General features: G+C 43.2%; 2 protein-coding genes across 5 annotated transcripts in view; both read right to left on the minus strand.

Annotated features, from left to right (window-relative positions):
* On the minus strand, positions 1-4,437 carry LOC139384526 (small ribosomal subunit protein eS17-like). The gene is made up of 5 exons (XM_071129355.1): positions 4,372-4,437; positions 3,415-3,566; positions 1,480-1,585; positions 1,116-1,181; positions 1-121 (listed from the first exon to the last, which is right to left on the minus strand). Exons 1-5 carry the CDS (start codon positions 4,372-4,374, stop codon positions 44-46), a joined length of 405 nt encoding a protein of 134 aa, XP_070985456.1. The 5' UTR covers positions 4,375-4,437; the 3' UTR covers positions 1-43.
* A 939-nt stretch (positions 4,438-5,376) lies between these two features.
* LOC139384305 (casein kinase I) overlaps positions 5,377-19,029 on the minus strand; it is a 45,135-nt gene continuing 31,482 nt past the window's right edge. The window contains exons 6-14 of one of the 4 annotated variants that reach the window (XM_071128982.1): positions 18,703-18,937; positions 18,233-18,318; positions 18,061-18,145; positions 17,675-17,823; positions 17,467-17,574; positions 15,218-15,325; positions 13,272-13,378; positions 11,706-11,729; positions 9,300-9,598 (exon numbers count right to left, since the gene is read on the minus strand). In XM_071128982.1, coding sequence (XP_070985083.1) covers positions 9,544-9,598; positions 11,706-11,729; positions 13,272-13,378; positions 15,218-15,325; positions 17,467-17,574; positions 17,675-17,823; positions 18,061-18,145; positions 18,233-18,318; positions 18,703-18,937 — 957 coding nt within the window. In that variant the 3' untranslated portion in view covers positions 9,300-9,543. Of the gene's footprint in view, positions 9,599-11,705; positions 11,730-13,271; positions 13,379-15,217; positions 15,326-17,466; positions 17,575-17,674; positions 17,824-18,060; positions 18,146-18,232; positions 18,319-18,702; positions 18,938-19,029 lie in introns of all 4 variants that reach the window. The other 3 variants (XM_071128983.1, XM_071128984.1, XM_071128985.1) reach the window with 3 other exon arrangements.

Genomic DNA, 19,029 nt, shown 5'->3' on the forward strand with positions numbered 1-19,029 from the left:
TTTCCTTTCCACTTGTCTTTATTGACAGCGATATGAAACGTGTCTAGACTCCCCTGGGTGTTTTGAAGTTCATTCCAACGGTAGGCTGGGTGACCTGCAGGTTCGACAGGTTGCCGAAGTCCTAACAGAGGAAAGATTTCAGATTTAGTCAAACAATTCCTCACCTAGCTTTAATGAGCATTACATTCTGAGGTCCATCATAGGAAGATAACACTGACGGTGCCCAGCAAAGACGGGAAAGCTTTCCAGTGCCCTACTTGTCCTCAGTATTGGGAAAGCTACCAATTACTTGGCAGCAGAAGTAGTTGAGCTACAGTAATACAGAGCAATATGTGATCAACTATAAGACACTATCAGAGAAACAGTGCTTAACTAAAGTAGCTCACTACATCAAAACTAGTGTGAAAAATGATCATATCTAAATCTGATAGACGCATTTCTATTGGCCACGGACGATATTGTGAAATCTCCCTTGTAGTGGTGTTAACACAGCAGGAAAAGTACAGAGCTACAGTCTTTAGGTCGGAAGCGACTTATTAACGTTCCAATACTGCACTAATCATTATGACCAGCCCAGTGTGTGTGTTTACATTCTGCTCTGTTGTGTGTGTGTTTACATTCTGCTCTGTTATGTCCAGTGTGTGTTTACATTCTGCTCTGTTATGTCCAGTGTGTGTGTTTACATTCTGCTCTGTTATGTCCAGTGTGTGTGTTTACATTCTGCTCTGTTATGTCCAGTGTGTGTGTTTACATTCTGCTCTGTTATGTCCAGTGTGTGTGTGTTTACATTCTGCTCGGTTATGTCCAGTGTGTGTGTGTTTACATTCTGCTCTGTTATGTCCAGTGTGTGTGTGTTTACATTCTGCTCTGTTATGTCCAGTGTGTGTGTGTTTACATTCTGCTCTGTTATGTCCAGTGTGTGTGTGTTTACATTCTGCTCTGTTATGTCCAGTGTGTGTGTTTACATTCTGTCCAGTGTGAGATAGGAGGCTACATCGTTGCTGGATGAGGTCAGAGTACTCAATGCACAAACACGTCCGTAACAAGAAAACATCACGTTTAGACTGAAACTGTAGGTAGGCAGTGAGATCTGAGAAGTGAGGGTTTGAACATACCAACAGCTTCAGCATCTCCTTGGTGTCGGGATCCACCTCGATGATCTCCTGGTCCAGAGCAGACACCTACAGACACGAACAAAGACCATCAGCTTTACAGTGGATCTGGCAACAACCATGCCACAGCCACTTTCGATACAGGTAGGCACCAAATTACAACCTTATAGATATCACAATCAGCAAGGACATTTCTCAAGTTATCTGAAGCAAGATGAAGGACCAAACTGCAAGGTAAATCTGGAGGCTAACGTGGCTACCATAGAATGTTGTAGTGTCATGTTAATGCATCGTAACGCAGGAACCTCAATGTCCCAACTCTCTAAATGCACGGCTTGGAGGTAAACCACAGAGGAACCCCACTGACCTCTGGGACATAGTTGTCCCTCCTCTCCCTCTCCTCCTCCTGCAGCTTGATGGAGATGCCTCTGACGGGGCCCCTCTGGATACGCTTCATCAGATGGGTCACATACCTAGGAAGGGGACACGCATGGGAGAATACAGACCATACATAAGGGGCATTTTACACAGACGATACAGTGAGATTTGGGCTCATATATGACTATTTATGCGTAGGAATACTTGAGAAAAGATTTCCTAAATAAAAAAAAATCACTGAGCTGATTTCCTGGTGATTTTACAGCCTGTTATATCCAACAATGACAGAGATAAGCACTTGAGGGTGTACTGTACACAGATGGGTACTTAGAACAGAACAGTATAGAGTAGACAGAGGTCAGTAAACTAGCGCATGGATTCAGGGCATCTTTTTATTTGACCTTTATTTAACAATGCAAGTCAGTTAAGAACAAATTCTTATTTACAATGACGGTCTACCAAAAGACAAAAAAGTGATGGGGGCTAGGATTAAAAATAAATTAAAATATAGGACAACACACATCACGACAAGAGAGACAACACAACACTACATAAAGAGAGACCTAAGACGACACAGTTTAATTCCTGGCCTTGAAAACAATACAACATCTGACTCTAATAATCCCTTAATCATAGTTTGACGAGTGACATAACTAAGACCGAGTCCGTAAAACAACCTGAACATGTTTCATGATGTTTGATTAGACAGGGAGGCCTTGCAGTGGTTTACTGACATTGTATCAATCAGCTTTGAAAATGATCTGATGTGAAAAAGACCAACTGGTGTCAAAAAAGATCAGAATTGGGTTGCCCAAGTGGGCACCAACAGACACTACAATTTGAGCGTCTCTTTCCAATCCCTTTTATTGGTAAGTGGCAAAGATCACTGACTATGGTCAACAACCACTAGGTCTACACCTACAGCACAGGGACAGTTCTCAAGCAGATGAGGAATGAGGCACAGGGCTCTCATGTTGCCAAGGCAACCTCTCACCCCAGAAGCAGGCTGGGTCAATTTGAGAAAACAAACAAAACAATGCCACAAACACTCAGATAATCAGAATAAGACTTCAATCAGAAAGGCTTTTACCTACTTGTATATTTGCAACAAGAAAAAAGCCAATTTCTGCACAACGGCTCAGGAAGCAAATAACCTACATTGGGATCAGACAATTATTAAATGTGCAACAAGCCCAATATTGAAACACCACTTGTCTACAGTCAGGCCAAATATCTCCGACTTTGACATGGAGACTAGAGGTCAACTATCACTGAGAATGAAGTGAGCACAAGTGTTCAACTATTGAGCCAATACTAGTCCTTTAAATAATTGGACTATACTTATAACATCTTAAACCACTGAACAACCGATGTGCACAAACATACAGGAACACAACACATCTATTACAAAGAGTTCTTCAAAGCAGTTCACAACAAGTATATTATGTTTAAGATATCCATGCAGGAACTGAATCCACAGCCTTTCAACCTTGACATTGCCAGCGTCACGCTCCAGCTCCAACCAACTGAACCAAGAATAGCAGCTTACTCTTTCTTTACATTATTCTGTCTGTAAGACAAAGCAAAAAAAGCCCCTGATTTAACACAGGAATGTTGGACATGGAGCCAAGAAGCCTGCCGTGGTTCAGCAACACAAGCTCCTTGAAGCGACAAAATAGTAAGCCTTCATTTGGTCAGACTTGCACCCTTCTAAAAGTACTGAGCGTAGCCGTACTGCACTGGCCTGGTTATGGATATGCCACAGACGCTGGAACTGTGCTGGAAACTACAATGTGTTAAGAAAATATCTGAGCAAGCACAGTACGATTTGGGTCAGCAGGATCATGTGACAGAGGTATTAGGTGGTTATTGGGTGGTCTGAGGCTTGAAAGTGACCCAAGCTTGTATTGGAGCATTCACTCACCCAGAGATCTTGTTGCGCAGCTTCTTGCTGGGGATGATGGCTATCTCCTCACATACCCTCTTGTTGACGTGGAAGTCACTGCCCAGCCGGGTGTAGTACTTCTCAATGATGACCCTGGCGGCCTTTTTTACCGTCTTGGTCCTGACTCGTCCCTGTTGGGAAGACCATCAGCTTGTTAACGGCAGAATCACACCAGTTTCTTGAGACAATACCTCTAAATTGCATATCTGTAACTACTACACAACATCACTGCAATTATTCATGTTCACTTGGAATTGTTTCAACCTCTGACAACTGGTAGCTTAATGCAAACTAGCCCAGCAAAGCACAAATACAGGAACAATATTCAACAGAATATGCATAGCTAGTTAGCTAGATGCATAGTGCCAACTGTTTCTTCTGGACAGCAGACAGCTAGCTAGAACTCCTTGAGTGACAAGTAACTGAATTTGACATCAACCAACATTAATTCCTGGCTGGCTAGCAGACCACCACAAGACCATTGACATAAAATAACTTTAGTTAATAACTACACGGGTATGAATGGCAAGATAGCTAGCTAAGCAGCTAGTTAGCTAAAAACATTTCTGGCTAAACAATCTTAGCTATATCCAGCTAACTCATTCTTACCAGACGCGAGGGACAGATAGACTACGTACTACACGACCCGTAAACACAACTAGCCAGCTAGTTGATATAGTGGTGCCGCTCGCTAGCAGACCAGTGACTAGATTGAAAGATCTTGTGCTAGCTACCGGCAAGCTAGCTTGCTACATTCACAAGCTAGGGAAGCTACACAATAAACTGGTAAATAAAATGCAACAAATCACAAATAAATATCTGTGAAAATATGTCGTATTTTAATTAACATTTGATATGCTTGTAGACGTGTCTGGAACTGATAAGAGACAAGGATTGAAACAGATTGTGATGTATTCAACTTTGTTAAATACCCACCATGTTGGCTTGGGCTGGCGGAAAAGAACTGGGGAATTTGTGACCGGAAGTTTATCTACGATGCAGGAAGAAAATGCTGCAGACATTTGTTTTTGTAGCTTTGCAACACTGCCCGCTACTGGTTGTCTACATTTGACACACAAAAAACATTTTGTGCATTGAATTTTATACAAAATGTACCGATCCAGTCCACTTCGTAGTACAATAGCCTCCCGAGTGGCGCAGTGGTCGAAGGCACGGCATCGCAGTGCTAGCGGTGTTACTACAAGACCTTGTTTCGATTCCGGGCAGTATCACAACCGGCCGTTATCGGCAGTCGCAAAGAGCGGCGCACAATTGGCACAGCGTCGTCCGGGTTAGGAGAGGGTTTGGCAGCGGTAGGACGTCATTGTAAAATAATTATTTGTTCTTAACCGATTTGCCTAGTTAAATCAAATTTGTTTTAATGGAATTTAAGATTCACTGAGTGTAACAATGTATGTTTACTGGTGTGGAAGACGTAGGCTGGCTATACATTATGTTCAACGTTTTGTCAACACTTAATAATTACGTGAATCACATGTTTTCTCAGGTTTAGGCCTACATAGCATGACATTGCAGGAACTGTTGCAAAAATGTTTTGTATTAAATTATACAGCTTAGTAGTAATGTATGATCAAAGGTACGGCCCACGAAACCTTGAAAGCTGATGCAGTGCAGCTGCAACCTTGCGGGGAAAAGTCACAGGGAGATTCAATTGTGAGTCCTCTCTCCTCAAACCCCATTTGGAGAAAGTCGGAGGGGATGAACCTCTGGCTCTCTCTCATTCAATAGGTTTTAGAGGAGACGAGAGGATGTAAGGAGTACGAAATTGAGATTCGCCCATAGGTTGAACGTGACCTGAGAAGATGTGACCATAAAAATATTATTTTCTATGGGTGACATGCTTTCTCAGCAATTCTAAGATGGCTCATTATAATGTAATGTGACACTGTACTGGAAAAAAACAGACCCATACTCACAACAAAAGGTTATTAAGAGAGATTTTTTTATTTAAAAAAAAAGAAAAAAAGGGTGAAAACGTGTTTCCCCTTTAAAGCGTGGAGGGAATAAAAAGTGAATTTGTAAGGATACATGTGACACGTCTCACACGAATCCCTAGGAAAATAGGCCTTTCAGATAAAGTCTGGTCATTTATCTTTCTGTACTTAAAATTAAATTATAATAAAAATAACAAAATCAAAAGATGGGTCTTTCATTCATGAAGCCCTTAACCTAGGTTAAACCATTCAAATAGATTTGAAGTAACATTCATATTTCAACACAATATTCATAATACAGTTGTAGGATTCATTTCTTAAATCATAGGTTTGAAAATAAATTGCCAGAGCAAGAGTAGGGCGATAAACTTGTGGTACTGTACAATTCTACTTTCCACAGTTTGAAAGAAAAAACATCTTTATATTCTTTAACAGAATCCAACTGACAAAAACAAAAAATATATAATGGTGAACTCTGTAAAACCTAAAAGAATTAAAACATTGCAGTCATGTGTCACACCCAACTTCTCTCCCAGACATATACAACCAACCCAAGACAACGCTACAGTACAACGACAGGAAGAAAGTGCCATAGAACCCCCCCCCCCCCTCCCCCCAAAAAAGACTCGCCATCTCTTTCCATTCATCCTCCTCTACGCTGCTATAAGGATTTACATGCCATTTGGACATGCAGGAAATAAAATGGTGAATAACACAAGACAAGTCAATTGAACGCAATGAGGTCTGACTGACAGGCAAGGTGTAGTACTGTTTAAGCAATGACACCTGAAATTGGAATGTGCTCTGAGTAAGACTTATCAAGCCAATGGGAGGACTTTGTAGAGCTCCATTATGCCCAGAGAGAATAACTTTGTACGGGTGGCGTAGCTTCATACGTCCACCTCAGGAAGCCTTGCCATTAAAACAGGCAGACATCTTCTCCAGATAAGCCATGCAAATACACACTATAGCAAATATTCCTCATTCTAGACAGGCTGTGGAAAGGCTTGAGAAAACTAGAATGTGCATATCAATTTGTATTATTCATGTTTATCAGCTGTAAAGACAAAATTGCAGGAAGGAAATTAATTTCAACAGTGATACAACACCTGCATTAAGACCGCTGTTAACAGTAGGATACAGATACATCAAAGTATACAAGTGACGTTCCACTCCAAAATAAAATGGTCCACTGAAATGGAAATGTACGGTTGAGGAGTTAATTAAAACAATTATTAATTGACAAGTGGTTCAATAATTATGGTATTACTCTCAGCCACCTTAAGAACACAATATACTTTAAATCGCTAGCTCCAAACCACAATGTTCACTTTCAACATTACAGATGGGTGAAACAAATATTTAAAAAAAAGGTCAGTGGGACACGAGGTGGAATTCCATCAGAGTTCTAGTTGACATTTTCCTGGCACAGGTGACGGTGGCAGATAGTAGTCCATAGGGTGGCATTAGGAACAGAAGGGACCATTCAAGGCCTTTCTCTGGATGTCTGTCTCACTAGATTCAACAATACCTTACACTTTCAAAGTGAACTGGTATGTCACAGTGTAACTGTAATGACTAGTCTACTGTGGGTCAACTAAAAGTAGTGCTTCTCAAAACATCCTCAGGAGACAGCCAGAGGATGCACATTATTGTTCCAGCCCTGCACTAACACACAATGACTCCAATATTCAAGGAGTTAGTGATTGGCTGAATGAGGTGTTAGCGCTGGGCTACAACACACCACCCCCGCACCCCGAGAACAGACTGAGCAACACTGGATTGAAGTCCTGACAGAAAAGCCTTCATACACCCAGCAGGTGGAGCCATTCTGCTGACATGCTTGACATGAACCCCTGACCCTGTTATGCAGCAGCGACTGATGTTCCTGAACGACAGAATGCCAATCCAACCCTAGGCTAAACCACAAACCCAGAGACATCCAACAGAGGCAAGCTAGACAGCAATGCCAAACCCCTCCCTCAAAACACCCATTCAAGAGGCACTATGAGGAATATCCGTCATTCAAAAACGCCTTTTCCTCACCAGTTATTCCCTCAGACATCTCAGAGGAATACCGTACTGACCTATAAAACGTAAAAGACAACAGAAGAAGTCCAATAGATGTATCATATTCGAGTACTCTCAACACAATAACTTACACCCCAGAGGAACGAGCTCAAGTCACAATGGTGAAAAAAAATAAAAATATATACACAATATCATTATGCACATTCAAGCATGCCTGCTCATAGAGGTCTGTAGAGCCGGTTGGCATCCCCAGGCATTGTGCCTCCATATGGGACGACCAACCTGGGTTGTGTTCAGCAGGGAGAATTTTTTTTCCAAAACGAGAGGTACTACCTGACCTTGTACAATAACACCGCTTGATTACAGTTGCAAAACGTTTGGCAACAGTGTGCCCTACTGAACACAACCATGGTCACTAGGACATCAGTATCCAACACCCCACCAGGAGTCGACATCACATCATACATTAATGTCTAGGGTGTGTATGACAGTGTGTTTACATATGTCATGGCACAGGGGTTAAACAAGGAGGGGGTTTAAAGACAGAATTGGTTAAGTGTATTGTTAGAACAGACCTAGCACACAAGGCCGCTACAATTAAGTATATTGAGCACATCCATCAATACAGTACGGGGAAAGCAAGGTCTTAGGTCAATAACAGTGGGTCAACAAATGTAGTGCAGTCAAAAGTCTAGCTTTTTGTCCCCCTCTGTCCATTTCTCATACTTCATGGCTATTTGAAAGAGAAAAATACATTTGCTCACATTTGAAATTCACATTAGCTATATATTTAACAAAAAAATCTACATAATTACATAAAACCCAAAAGTCACTCCTATGGAATTAATGCTGTGAAGAGGATAGGCATGGTGACATTGTCGACGTCCAGTTTGTTTGTTCAAGGCAATCCTCCATGACACTTGCAAGGAAAAACAAAAAGTGATATTGAAAAAACACCATATAGACAGATTTTTACCAGGTACTTCTTAATATCCTTTTGAGGCAATCCCATGTTTTCCATTTGGGACTTGGCATTTGGGATCAATCATCATTAATGGTCTCACAGATTATGCTTTGCAGCACAGGGCAAATACACTGGAAACAGAGGGGCAGAAAATGTGAAAGAGCATTCCCTCAACAACACAGAAGAGGAGATCATTCTACGAGACCAGGGGCTTACACAGTGTGTTGCAGCGTTATTAACATTGCAGATAGAGATTGAACGCACAAAGCTGACATGGCACTGAATTACATGACAGTTCACTGACAAACATCCAAATTAACCCTAAAAGTGTTGCCCCTAGTCAACATTATTTCTGAACCACCCATTGTATAGATACTGTACCACCAGTGAGGAACTGAACTCCACATGTTATGTCATTACATTAAGCAGGGACCATAGATATCCTCTCAGTATGGAGAGCCTGGCCTCCTGCGTCACCCTCTCCTGGCTCTGTGGGGTGCTGGTTTGGTTAAGGCATTGGACAGTAGCAGTAAAGACAACACTCAAGCCACCACCTCCCTCTCTTCTCTCCTTAGCGTGCAGTGTGAAGTAAAGCCCACTCGGTTGCTACCATGTGGACACTGTTACGCTGAAGTCCAAAGCGTTTATTGAAGTGTACCAGTTCCAACTGATATTGGTCCATTATTTACATGTAGTCAGTCAGTAGCCAACAAGCTTTCCTCTCCCAGGACTTGTCCCATCTACTAAATTCTCCCATAGACATTTAACTTCCCGCCCATACATTCAGTGTGTGTTTATGAAAGAGCAGGAGGCTGACAGATCGTCTGTTGTGTTTCCATTGTCCAGCCCATCAATCAACCTTAAACTAATTGCAAAAGCCAAGATCCCAATCCCGGCAACAACGGGGCCCGCCAAATACTCCCAAGCATCGTGGAGGAAAGACGACTCAATTCAAAAAGGAATTCCCATCGACAGACAGCCACACTTGTTTTGGTGTGTGTGTGTGTGTATGCACGCACATCGCCTCTCATCACTCTCCCGTGGTCTTCTTCGTTGGTCTGAATGGGACTTAATTGATTTTCTCGATTAAGAACCTTATCGAGCAAGACTTCTGAGCGATCTAGGGCAAGACTTTGAGCGATCTAGGCGTGCTGCTGATCATTTGTGTCGCGGGGTGTTCTTCTTCCGTTTTCTTTTGAAGAAGCAACAGCACCTTTAGATGGGGAGAGAGACTGGTTAGAGGCAAGCCAACACTGGATACTATGACTGGGTCATGTCCATTAGGCACCAAATGGAAGAAAACAGACCAAAGCAGTGATGGGTCTAACATAAACTTGTCCAAAACGTTGTTTTAAAACATGCCCTAAGGAACACCACCCTAGTAAACTGTTAAAGTGAGAAGTCATTTAATTTCAACATCTAGAGGACAAGAGGAGAAATGTGTTAGACAATAGCTGTGTTTACACAAGCAGCCCAATTCTGATCTTTTGCCCAATTAGTGGCAAAAGATCAGAATTGGGCTGCCTGTGTAAAGGCAGCCAATGACCATCAGTGTACACAGATTATACTGGCCTCAAGGATTAGCAACAATAGCCAGGTCCCAAGCCTGTATGTGCTGTCTTCTGACTAGCCTTGCCATGCCTGTATGTGCTGTCTTCTGACTAGCCTTGCCATGCCTGAATGGAACACTGGAAATGGCATCGCTAGACAGAGGAACTGACCTGAAGCCAGGTTACAAGAACATAGATGAGTGGATGGATGCCATGAGATGTTAAGTTGTTAGATCCGTTCCTTCTAACCAACATCAGAACATCTCTAGGAGTAGAATCAACATGAAGAGACTGACTCGGGGCATTAGAAGAAATAAGAGCTACGGTGATGGTAGAGGAAAAACACATTATTGCCAAGATCCCTGACAGAGTGGAGTCAAAACAGTTCTAAGAAGAACCGACAGGGGGCGTCTGAGGTAAAAGGACAAGTGTGTTTAGTACAGTGGTGTGATTAACAACAGTGGTGGAGACACAGAGCACAGGACAGAGTGAGCCTAATGAGATGATTATTACAGCATGCAGTGAGTGGTCATAGGTCAGCCACAGCTCTCCAAACAACACAGTGACTGGCTACAAATAAAAAACATGGATGTCTTTTTAAAAGGCACAGCGTTGAGATGAACCCTAAGGAAGTCATTTGCTATTCTCAGGTGCCCTGTCAGTAGGGTTTAGTAGATATTAAAAAGGTGCCCTGCTAGCTAGTAGGTATTAGTAAATTTTTAAGGTGCCCTGCTAGCTAGTAGTTCTAGTAAATATTTAAGGTGCCCTGCTAGCTAGTAGTTCTAGTAGATATTTAAGGTGCCCTGCTAGCTAGTAGTTCTAGTAAATATTTAAGGTGCCCTGCTAGCTAGTAGTTCTAGTAGATATTTAAGGTGCCCTGCTAGCTAGTAGTTCTAGTAGATATTTAAGGTGCCCTGCTAGCTAGTAGTTCTAGTAAATATTTAAAGGTGCCCTGCTAGCTAGTAGTTCTAGTAAATATTTAAGGTGCCCTGCTAGCTAGTAGGTTTTAGTAGATATTTAAGGTGCCCTGCTAGCTAGTAGGTTTTAGTAAATATTTAAGGTGCCCTGCTAGCTAGTAGGTTTTAGTAGATATTTAAGGTGCCCCGCTAGCTAGTAGTTCTAGTAAATATTTAAAGGTGCCCTGCTAGCTAGTAGTTCTAGTAAATATTTAAGGTGCCCTGCTAGCTAGTAGGTTTTAGTAAATATAAAAAGGCGCCCTGCTAGCTAGTAGGTTTTAGTAAATATAAAAAAAGGTGCCCTGCTAGCTAGTAGGTTTTAGTAAATATTTTTTTTAAAAGATGCCCTACTAGCTAGTAGGTTTTAGTAAATATTTAAAAAAAAAAAGATGCCCTGCTAGCTAGTAGGTTTTAGTCGATATTTAAGGCTGCCTCCATAACAGAAAACAAGGAATTGGCAGCATTTCCAAATGTATATACTTTTTTAAAGAAAGTACTCAATAGCCTATATTCAAGTCAATGTATGAAAAGCACAGTTTTATTTAAAGAATGATATCATTAGATATTACCTAACCCATACAGCTGATCTGTAGCATCACTATCAGTGAGGAGATAGACTGCCTGAAAAGGATTTTATAACCCACTGGCCTATATCAGTAGTGGGTATATGGATCACTCTTTTTAATCTGTTTTTCACAGTATAAGAGCAGGGTCCCTTCACAGTGTGTACTAGTCAACTACACTAGCAGCCTAGGCTGGTCCACTCCCTGTCCTGTCCCATGGGTATGGTATGGACTAGGAGAGAGGGACTCACCACAGGTTGAGCATTTTCACGCAGCTACAGAGAAGAAAGAGTGTAGAGAGAAAAAAGACAGATTAATACAGCAGTTGATGGGACAGACCATGCCACACACACACACAACATACACAAGTGGACACAGGGGGCAGGGTTCAAAAGGTTGAAGACTCAATGGCTCCAACTCTTAGGTTCTAGAGCTACCTACACCTGTTTAGTTCTAACGAGTTCTAAGGACACTATTCAACTGATGTATAACCTCACTACTTCAACATACTGTATCACGGATGCTAATTACCACAAGCAAGACTTCCAAAATCCTTTCGTAACGGATATAGAAAGGATTACCAGAGAGCGAGGGAGGGAAGGAGAGAAACAACAAGAGAAAAACGTAGCTTTACGCCTCATTGCTATGGAAACCCTGTTGTCACATTAATTGAACTGTCTTCTGGGGCCCTGGCTTTCAAAGCAGTGGGATCGTATCAAAGAGGAAGTCTAATGACGACGGGAAAATCAAAGGGCCAGCGGAAAACATATCAAAAGGGTATATGAATGAACAAGTGGGAGACAAGCCAATCACCTAACAATTTCAAAACAGATTTTATAAAGCACTTTATGTCAGCAATGCCAAAGAGCAAGCAATGCAGACGCACGGTGGCTAGGAAAAACTCCCTAGGAAGGCAGGAACCTAGGAAGAAACCTAGAGAGGAACCAGGCTGGGGGACAACAGGCACTGGTGGATAAGATTATATTATATCGAAGGACAAAACACTCAATGTTGGCATTCACTATGCTGGGTATGTTACAGGTATTTCATTCACCAAAAATGTCAGTAGGTCCATCCAATTTTGGGTAATCCTAGAGATGATATTACATGATATGCACTGAGTTTTGATATGCTCATTGCATTCTATGAGTTTTCATTTGTTCTTCTCTTGCTGCACTGAGCGAGCTTATGAGAAGTGAGAGGATATCTGATGGGGGGGGTAAAGGAGCAGTCCCAACCTTACCAAGACAAAGGATTGTAATAGGGACACGCAGGACACAGGCTTAGAGAGTACACAACCAGGAAGCAACACACACACAGAGGGGACAGTTTAGGGAGAGAGGTAAAGCAGAGGGAGTATATGAGAGAGAGAGAGAGAGAGAGAGATGAGGAGGAGGAGAGGTAAAGCAGAGGGAGTAGGAGAGAGAGAGAGAGATGAGGAGGAGGAGAGGTAAAGCAGAGGGAGTAGGAGAGAGAGAGAGAGATGAGGAGGAGGAGAGGTAAAGCAGAGGGAGTAGGAGAGAGAGAGAGAGATGAGGAGGAGGAGAGGTAAAGCAGAGGGAGTAGGAGAGAGAGAGAGATGAGGAGGAGAGGTAAAGCAAAGGGAGTAGGAGAGAGAGATGGAGGAGGAGAGGTAAAGCAGAGGGAGTAGGAGAGAGAGAGAGAGATAAGGAGGAGGAGAGGTGAAGCAGAGGGAGTAGGAGAGAGAGATGGAGGAGGAGAGGTAAATCAGAGGGAGTAGGAGAGAGAGATGAAGGAGGAGAGGTGAAGCAGAGGGAGTAGAGTTGGAGAGAGGTGAGGGGTGAGCTGATACATACTTGGCCTCATCCACCACCTCCACCTCAGCCTGGACTGTGATTGGTGCGTTGGAGTGTGTTGCCAGAGGGTCATCGGCATTCAGCTCCCCATTGGTTGAACTGACCACCTGTGGCACACGGAGAGAGGGTTGATTCAGATGGAGTCAATGACTGTTTCCACAACTTCACCGCTCAAAAACAGTGCCAGTCCATGACGCACGCACACAATGTATACTGCAAGTAATACCATCTATTGTGTTCTGTATCAAAACCGTATTTATTGAAATATTACCAAGGTTTGTCAAGCAGTTTTAGCTTTTCACATTTTAAATAAATAAACTTTTCAACCTTAAATGAACCTCTCCAAATATTTATCAAGAGGTGTGAGTTAAATGTGAGGCATAAATGTATTACACTAGCCATTAAATCACACTATACTGAAGCCCTAAAATGCAGGGGCATTATTTGATGAAGATTTACCCTATTTAGGATTATTTAATCAAAAACATGCATTGCTAAACCAAGTCATTCTTATCACTGCACCAAACACAACAAGGATCAATCTGGTTGTATGTCAGTTCGTCATGGTTATTTAGTCATTTCATCTGAGCTCCTAGAGTGTGGCTCTCCTTATCTTTTTCAAGTGTTCTACTCTGCCAGCCAGCACCTCACCTAATAAACAGGTGTTCTACTCTGCCAGCCAGCACCTCACCTAATAAACAGGTGTTCTACTCTGCCAGCCAGCCAGCACCTCACCTAATAAACAGGTGTTCTACTCTGCCAGCCAGCCAGCACCTCACCTAATAAACAGGTGTTCTACTCCGCCAGCCAGCACCTCACCTAAACAGGTGTTCTACTCTGCCAGCCAGCCAGCACCTCACCTAATAAACAGGTGTTCTACTCCGCCAGCCAGCACCTCACCTAAACAGGTGTTCTACTCTGCCAGCCAGCGCCTCACCTAATTAACAGGTGTTCTACTCTGCCAGCCAGCCAGCACCTCACCTAATTAACAGGTGTTCTACTCTGCCAGCCAGCGCCTCACCTAATAAACAGGTGTTCTACTCCGCCAGCCAGCACCTCACCTAAACAGGTGTTCTACTCTGCCAGCCAGCGCCTCACCTAATAAACAGGTGTTCTACTCTGCCAGCCAGCCAGCACCTCACCTAATAAACAGGTGTTCTACTCCGCCAGCCAGCACCTCACCTAAACAGGTGTTCTACTCTGCCAGCCAGCGCCTCACCTAATTAACAGGTGTTCTACTCTGCCAGCCAGCCAGCACCTCACCTAATTAACAGGTGTTCTACTCCGCCAGCCAGCGCCTCACCTAATAAACAGGTGTTCTACTCCGCCAGCCAGCGCCTCACCTAATAAACAGGTGTTCTACTCCGCCAGCCAGCACCTCACCTAAACAGGTGTTCTACTCTGCCAGCCAGCGCCTCACCTAATAAACAGGTGTTCTACTCTGCCAGCCAGCCAGCACCTCACCTAATAAACAGGTGTTCTACTCAGCCAGCCAGCGCCTCACCTAATAAACAGGTGTTCTACTCCGCTAGCCAGCACCTCACCTAAACAGGTGGTCTACTCCGCTAGCCAGCACCTCACCTAAACAGGTGGTCTACTCCGCTAGCCAGCACCTCACCTAAACAGGTGGTCTACTCCGCTAGCCAGCACCTCACCTAAACAGGTGGTCTACTCCGCTAGCCAGCAGATTAGTTTGTCATAACCAGTCGTCACCTGTTTCGAAGCTTGTCTTTCTAAAAACACAGGGAAAGAAGACCAAGGGCTATCAGCTGTAGGACAAAAGATGTGTGAGCACACACACACCTCCACACTCAAGTATGCCACTGATGTGTAACATATGCCATGGACATACTTGTGGTGGACCCCGGCACACCATGTGAGGAAACGGGATGGAGGGGGAAGTGGACAACGGACTGATGGGTCAACGTGGAGTTGTAGTAGTGTACCTGCACTGAGCCCCCGTGCCTGTCCGATGCCAGGTGGGAGGCCATGTAGGAGGAGTTTGTCCGACTGGGCTGCACTTCCCATGCTCCCCTCCGGTCAGAAGCTGCCGTCTGCTCAGGGAGTTGTGGTGGTGATGGAAGGGAAAGGGAGTGAGGGTGGGATGGGTCGTTGCGAGTTTGGGTGGAATGGGTGGGGGCGGGGTTTAAGTGTGTGTGGGGGCGTGGCCAGGTGTCATGCAAAGCGGCAAAGGAAAGGGAAAAAAAAGCAGAGATGAATAAAAAAGGCGAAGCAGGAAACTGCATTAGTGACCGAGGGCCGGATACTAACTTGGCGCTACGCACATTCCACTCTTTTGCTTAAATCTCCCCCACTGAAATCAATGGGTGCTATACACAAAACTAAGTTACAGTAAGGCGTGAGCTTCACAAGTTGGGATTTGGCCCTGAGTGAACCAGTCATCACACGACAGAATAAACACAGGGCAGTTGACTACATGAAGGATTCAATCAACGGGACTGTAATACATGAATACAGTGGCAAGAAAGTATGTGAAACCTTTGGAATAATCTGGATTTCTACATAAATTGGTCAAAAAATGAGATCTTTATCACCTAAGTCAACACAGACAAACACAGTCTGCTTAAACTAATAACACTCAAATTATTGTATTTTTCTTGTCTATATTGAATACATAATTTAAACATTCACAGTGTGGGTTGGAAAATGTATGTGAACCCCTAGGCTAATGACTACTTCAAAATTGAGATGCTGTGGCATGACCTCAAAAGAGCGGTTCACACCAGTCATCCCAAGAATATTGCTGATCTGAAACAGTTTTGTAAAGAGGAATGTTCCAAAATTACTCCTGACCGTTGTGCAGGTCTGATCTGCAACTACAGAAAACTTCAGTTGAGGTTATTGCTGCCAAAGGAAGGTCAACCAGTTATTCAATCCAAGGGTTCACATACTTTTCCCACCCTGCACTGTGAATGTTTACACGGTGTGTTCAATAAAGACATGAAAATGTATAATTGTTTGTGTTATTAGTTTAAGCAGACTGCGTTTGTCTACTGTTGCAACTTAGATAAAGATCAGATCAAATTGTATAACCAATTTATGCAGAAATCCAGGTAATTCCAAAGGGTTCACATACCTTCTTCTTGCCACTGTCTCTTTTGGCAGTTTATTTAAAAGAGTAAGAATGATAGAAGTGTCTGCATATCAACGAGCAACATTCAGCGTGTGAGCTAGGTTCAGACTGAGATTTCCCATTGTGATGTGACTGTGGTGAGGTGATGGTTAACTTCCTCAAAGCCTGATTGCCCTCTCTGGTATTTGGCCAGTGTTGAGGAATGCATGCAGAGGTGGCATGTGCAAAAGGTTAAGGTAGCCCCTTATGAATCAAATGCTTGTCAAAGGGTTCAAAGCCACAGTGCACTGGCAAATAAAGTTAGCATTCAACTTACTTTTGTAAGGAACTCAATTATACATAACATTTTGAACCAGGAAATACAGAAAAGTTAAATCCCAGATATACCTTTAATGTTCCGTTAAATGCCAGGAGGTTTATACACATGCATCGTTGCCATTATGTGCGTCAAACAAGCCCCGCAGTCTTGCATGCTTAATAAGCGTCGCAGTTGGCTGCAGCTGTGGGATCCAACCACCATTGTTTATTTAACAGAGTAAGAATGATGAGTCTGACTCAGTGGGTTATGGCCTGGAGCTGCTGTGGTACCTCCCCACCACACCCAAGGGACCCACTCTGTAAACTCCCCCCACCACAGATTCTAAAACTTGCTCTTCAGTAAGTAGGTGGAGGAGGAGGAGGGTTCAGTGTTGGAGGATGTAGGTTACTCTAATCAAATCAAGCTTTATTTATATTGACATGGATGCAATGCGCTTCACAGAAAAAAAGAAAAATGGTACAAATTAAATATTTATACCAGAGGATTAAAAAAATAAATAAATTGAAAGCCTAAAAAGCACCCGAAGGAAAAGCAGTTAAAGGTGTTTTAAGATCCCTTTTAAATATGTCCACAGTCTCGGTCCCCCTCAGGTTCTCCGGCAGGCTATTCCAGAGGCTAGGGGGATAGTAACTAAAGGGGTAACGTAACAGCAGTTAGGATCCTTGCGCCTTAATTGAAAAATACTGTGGTTAGGGCACTCCCTTGTCAAATCATCAGTGTGGATCAGGGGTTTCCAGAGCCAGTTGAACTGGCAGCTCTGGGAAAGTGGAGGTCCAGCTTACCTGATTCCTCATGGGTTGGTGCTGCGAGGGCCGGTCTCTGTGCGGGTGGCTCTCTCTCGTGATGGCAGATGCCCCAGAGTCCATGTTGACAGTCCCCACTGGTGTTGGCTATGGGGTACAACAGTAAACCAGTGTTATATTGTAGCTAAAATACTTAGGCCTGCTCTATGTTTCCCCCCAATATTAGTCAGTGAGTGGAGTTACATACTATCTGCCTGCCGACCCAGTCGTAGGTGTAATCGAAGGTGTATCCTTTCCGTTCAAACAGCTCTGTAAACAGGGTCCTCAGGTATTCGTAGTCAGGCTTTTCAAAGAAATCCAACCGTCTTACGTAACGCAAATAGGTGGCCATCTCCTCTGTAACAGCAAACACCCAATGTAGATGTAGATTTGAATGAGTCATCTGCACCATTGTGTAATGTGAGGGAAAAATACAACATCCTGAAACATAGTCATGGGGCTCCAAAAGCACTCTGGCCTACAACTAGCTAAATTACCATCATCAAATTGTAAAATAAATAAATAATAATAATACAGAATGTGTTGCATTGAAAACAACTTTAGATTTGGATGAGAGAAATGGTCAGGCTGTACCTGGGAAGCTCTCACAGAGAACCTCAACTGGAGTATTTCTTTTCGTGTCTCCGATCTTCTGGTATCGTTCTTTCAGTGTATCAGCCTGTGAAAGAACCACATAAAGTTTAACATCTGTACGTTGCTACAAACACAGCACAAGTGGGAAATCTCAGAGGACCTGCTGACATACCTTTAGCCCTTGCCACGGTAGACTCCCACGGAGGAAGTACATGAACATGTGACCCAAGGCTTCCAGGTCGTCTCGACGACTTTGTTCTATTAATAAAAACCAGTGAGAGTCACTTCAAAAAGGAAGAAAACGCAGTGAGCCATGATTAGAATTTCCTTAACTTGATTTAACTCCAACCTTTTTCTGGGAAACTGCCTCCCTTTTTGTGATAACAGTCCAAGGGCCCTAGTCACTCATAAACCCTGGCTAAGTTATACTTAGTATTTGCCACCTTACCAAACTTAAATGAAAAAAAGAAGAAGCCCATGCCAAGAAATGTTGCCTACTCATTGGCCAAATCCAAGCAGACATGATTTATCGAAAAGTATGAACACCTCATAATCAAGTTTCACAACACTAGCATGCTGACAAAGCAGTGTCTAACATTTACGTAAATCACCCCTTCGAAATTCTTGGCAAACCAGACATACCTTTTCCTAAATGTGTGTTGATGGACATGTATCGGGCCGTCCCGGTTAAGCTCTTGTGCTCCCGGTACGGGATGTGTTTTTTGGTTTCAGGGTCGATGTACTCTTTGGCCAGGCCAAAGTCAATGATGTGGATAATGTGGTCTTTTTTGCATCCTCCGCGTCCGATGAGAAAGTTTTCAGGCTTTACGTCTCTGTAGATGAGGTTTTTAGAGTGCACATACTCCATCCGGGAGATCTGAATAGGAAAGTCACAGGACAGTCAGTAACAGAGTGGCCTACTGAACTACGCATGGGTACACACAGACTAGACCAATAAGTTAATCAATC

This window comes from Oncorhynchus clarkii, chromosome 26, assembly GCF_045791955.1.
Source record: "Oncorhynchus clarkii lewisi isolate Uvic-CL-2024 chromosome 26, UVic_Ocla_1.0, whole genome shotgun sequence".
Lineage (NCBI taxonomy): Eukaryota > Metazoa > Chordata > Actinopteri > Salmoniformes > Salmonidae > Oncorhynchus > Oncorhynchus clarkii.

Excerpts from the sequence above, each read along its gene's own strand:
- LOC139384526 (XM_071129355.1), bottom strand. Across the intron at positions 1,586-3,414 it reads CTGCGCAACAAGATCTCTGG|GTATGTGACCCATCTGATGA; the intron begins GTGAGTGAATGC and ends TCCCCTTCCTAG. Across the intron at positions 1,182-1,479 it reads GGGACAACTATGTCCCAGAG|GTGTCTGCTCTGGACCAGGA; the intron begins GTCAGTGGGGTT and ends TCGTGTCTGTAG.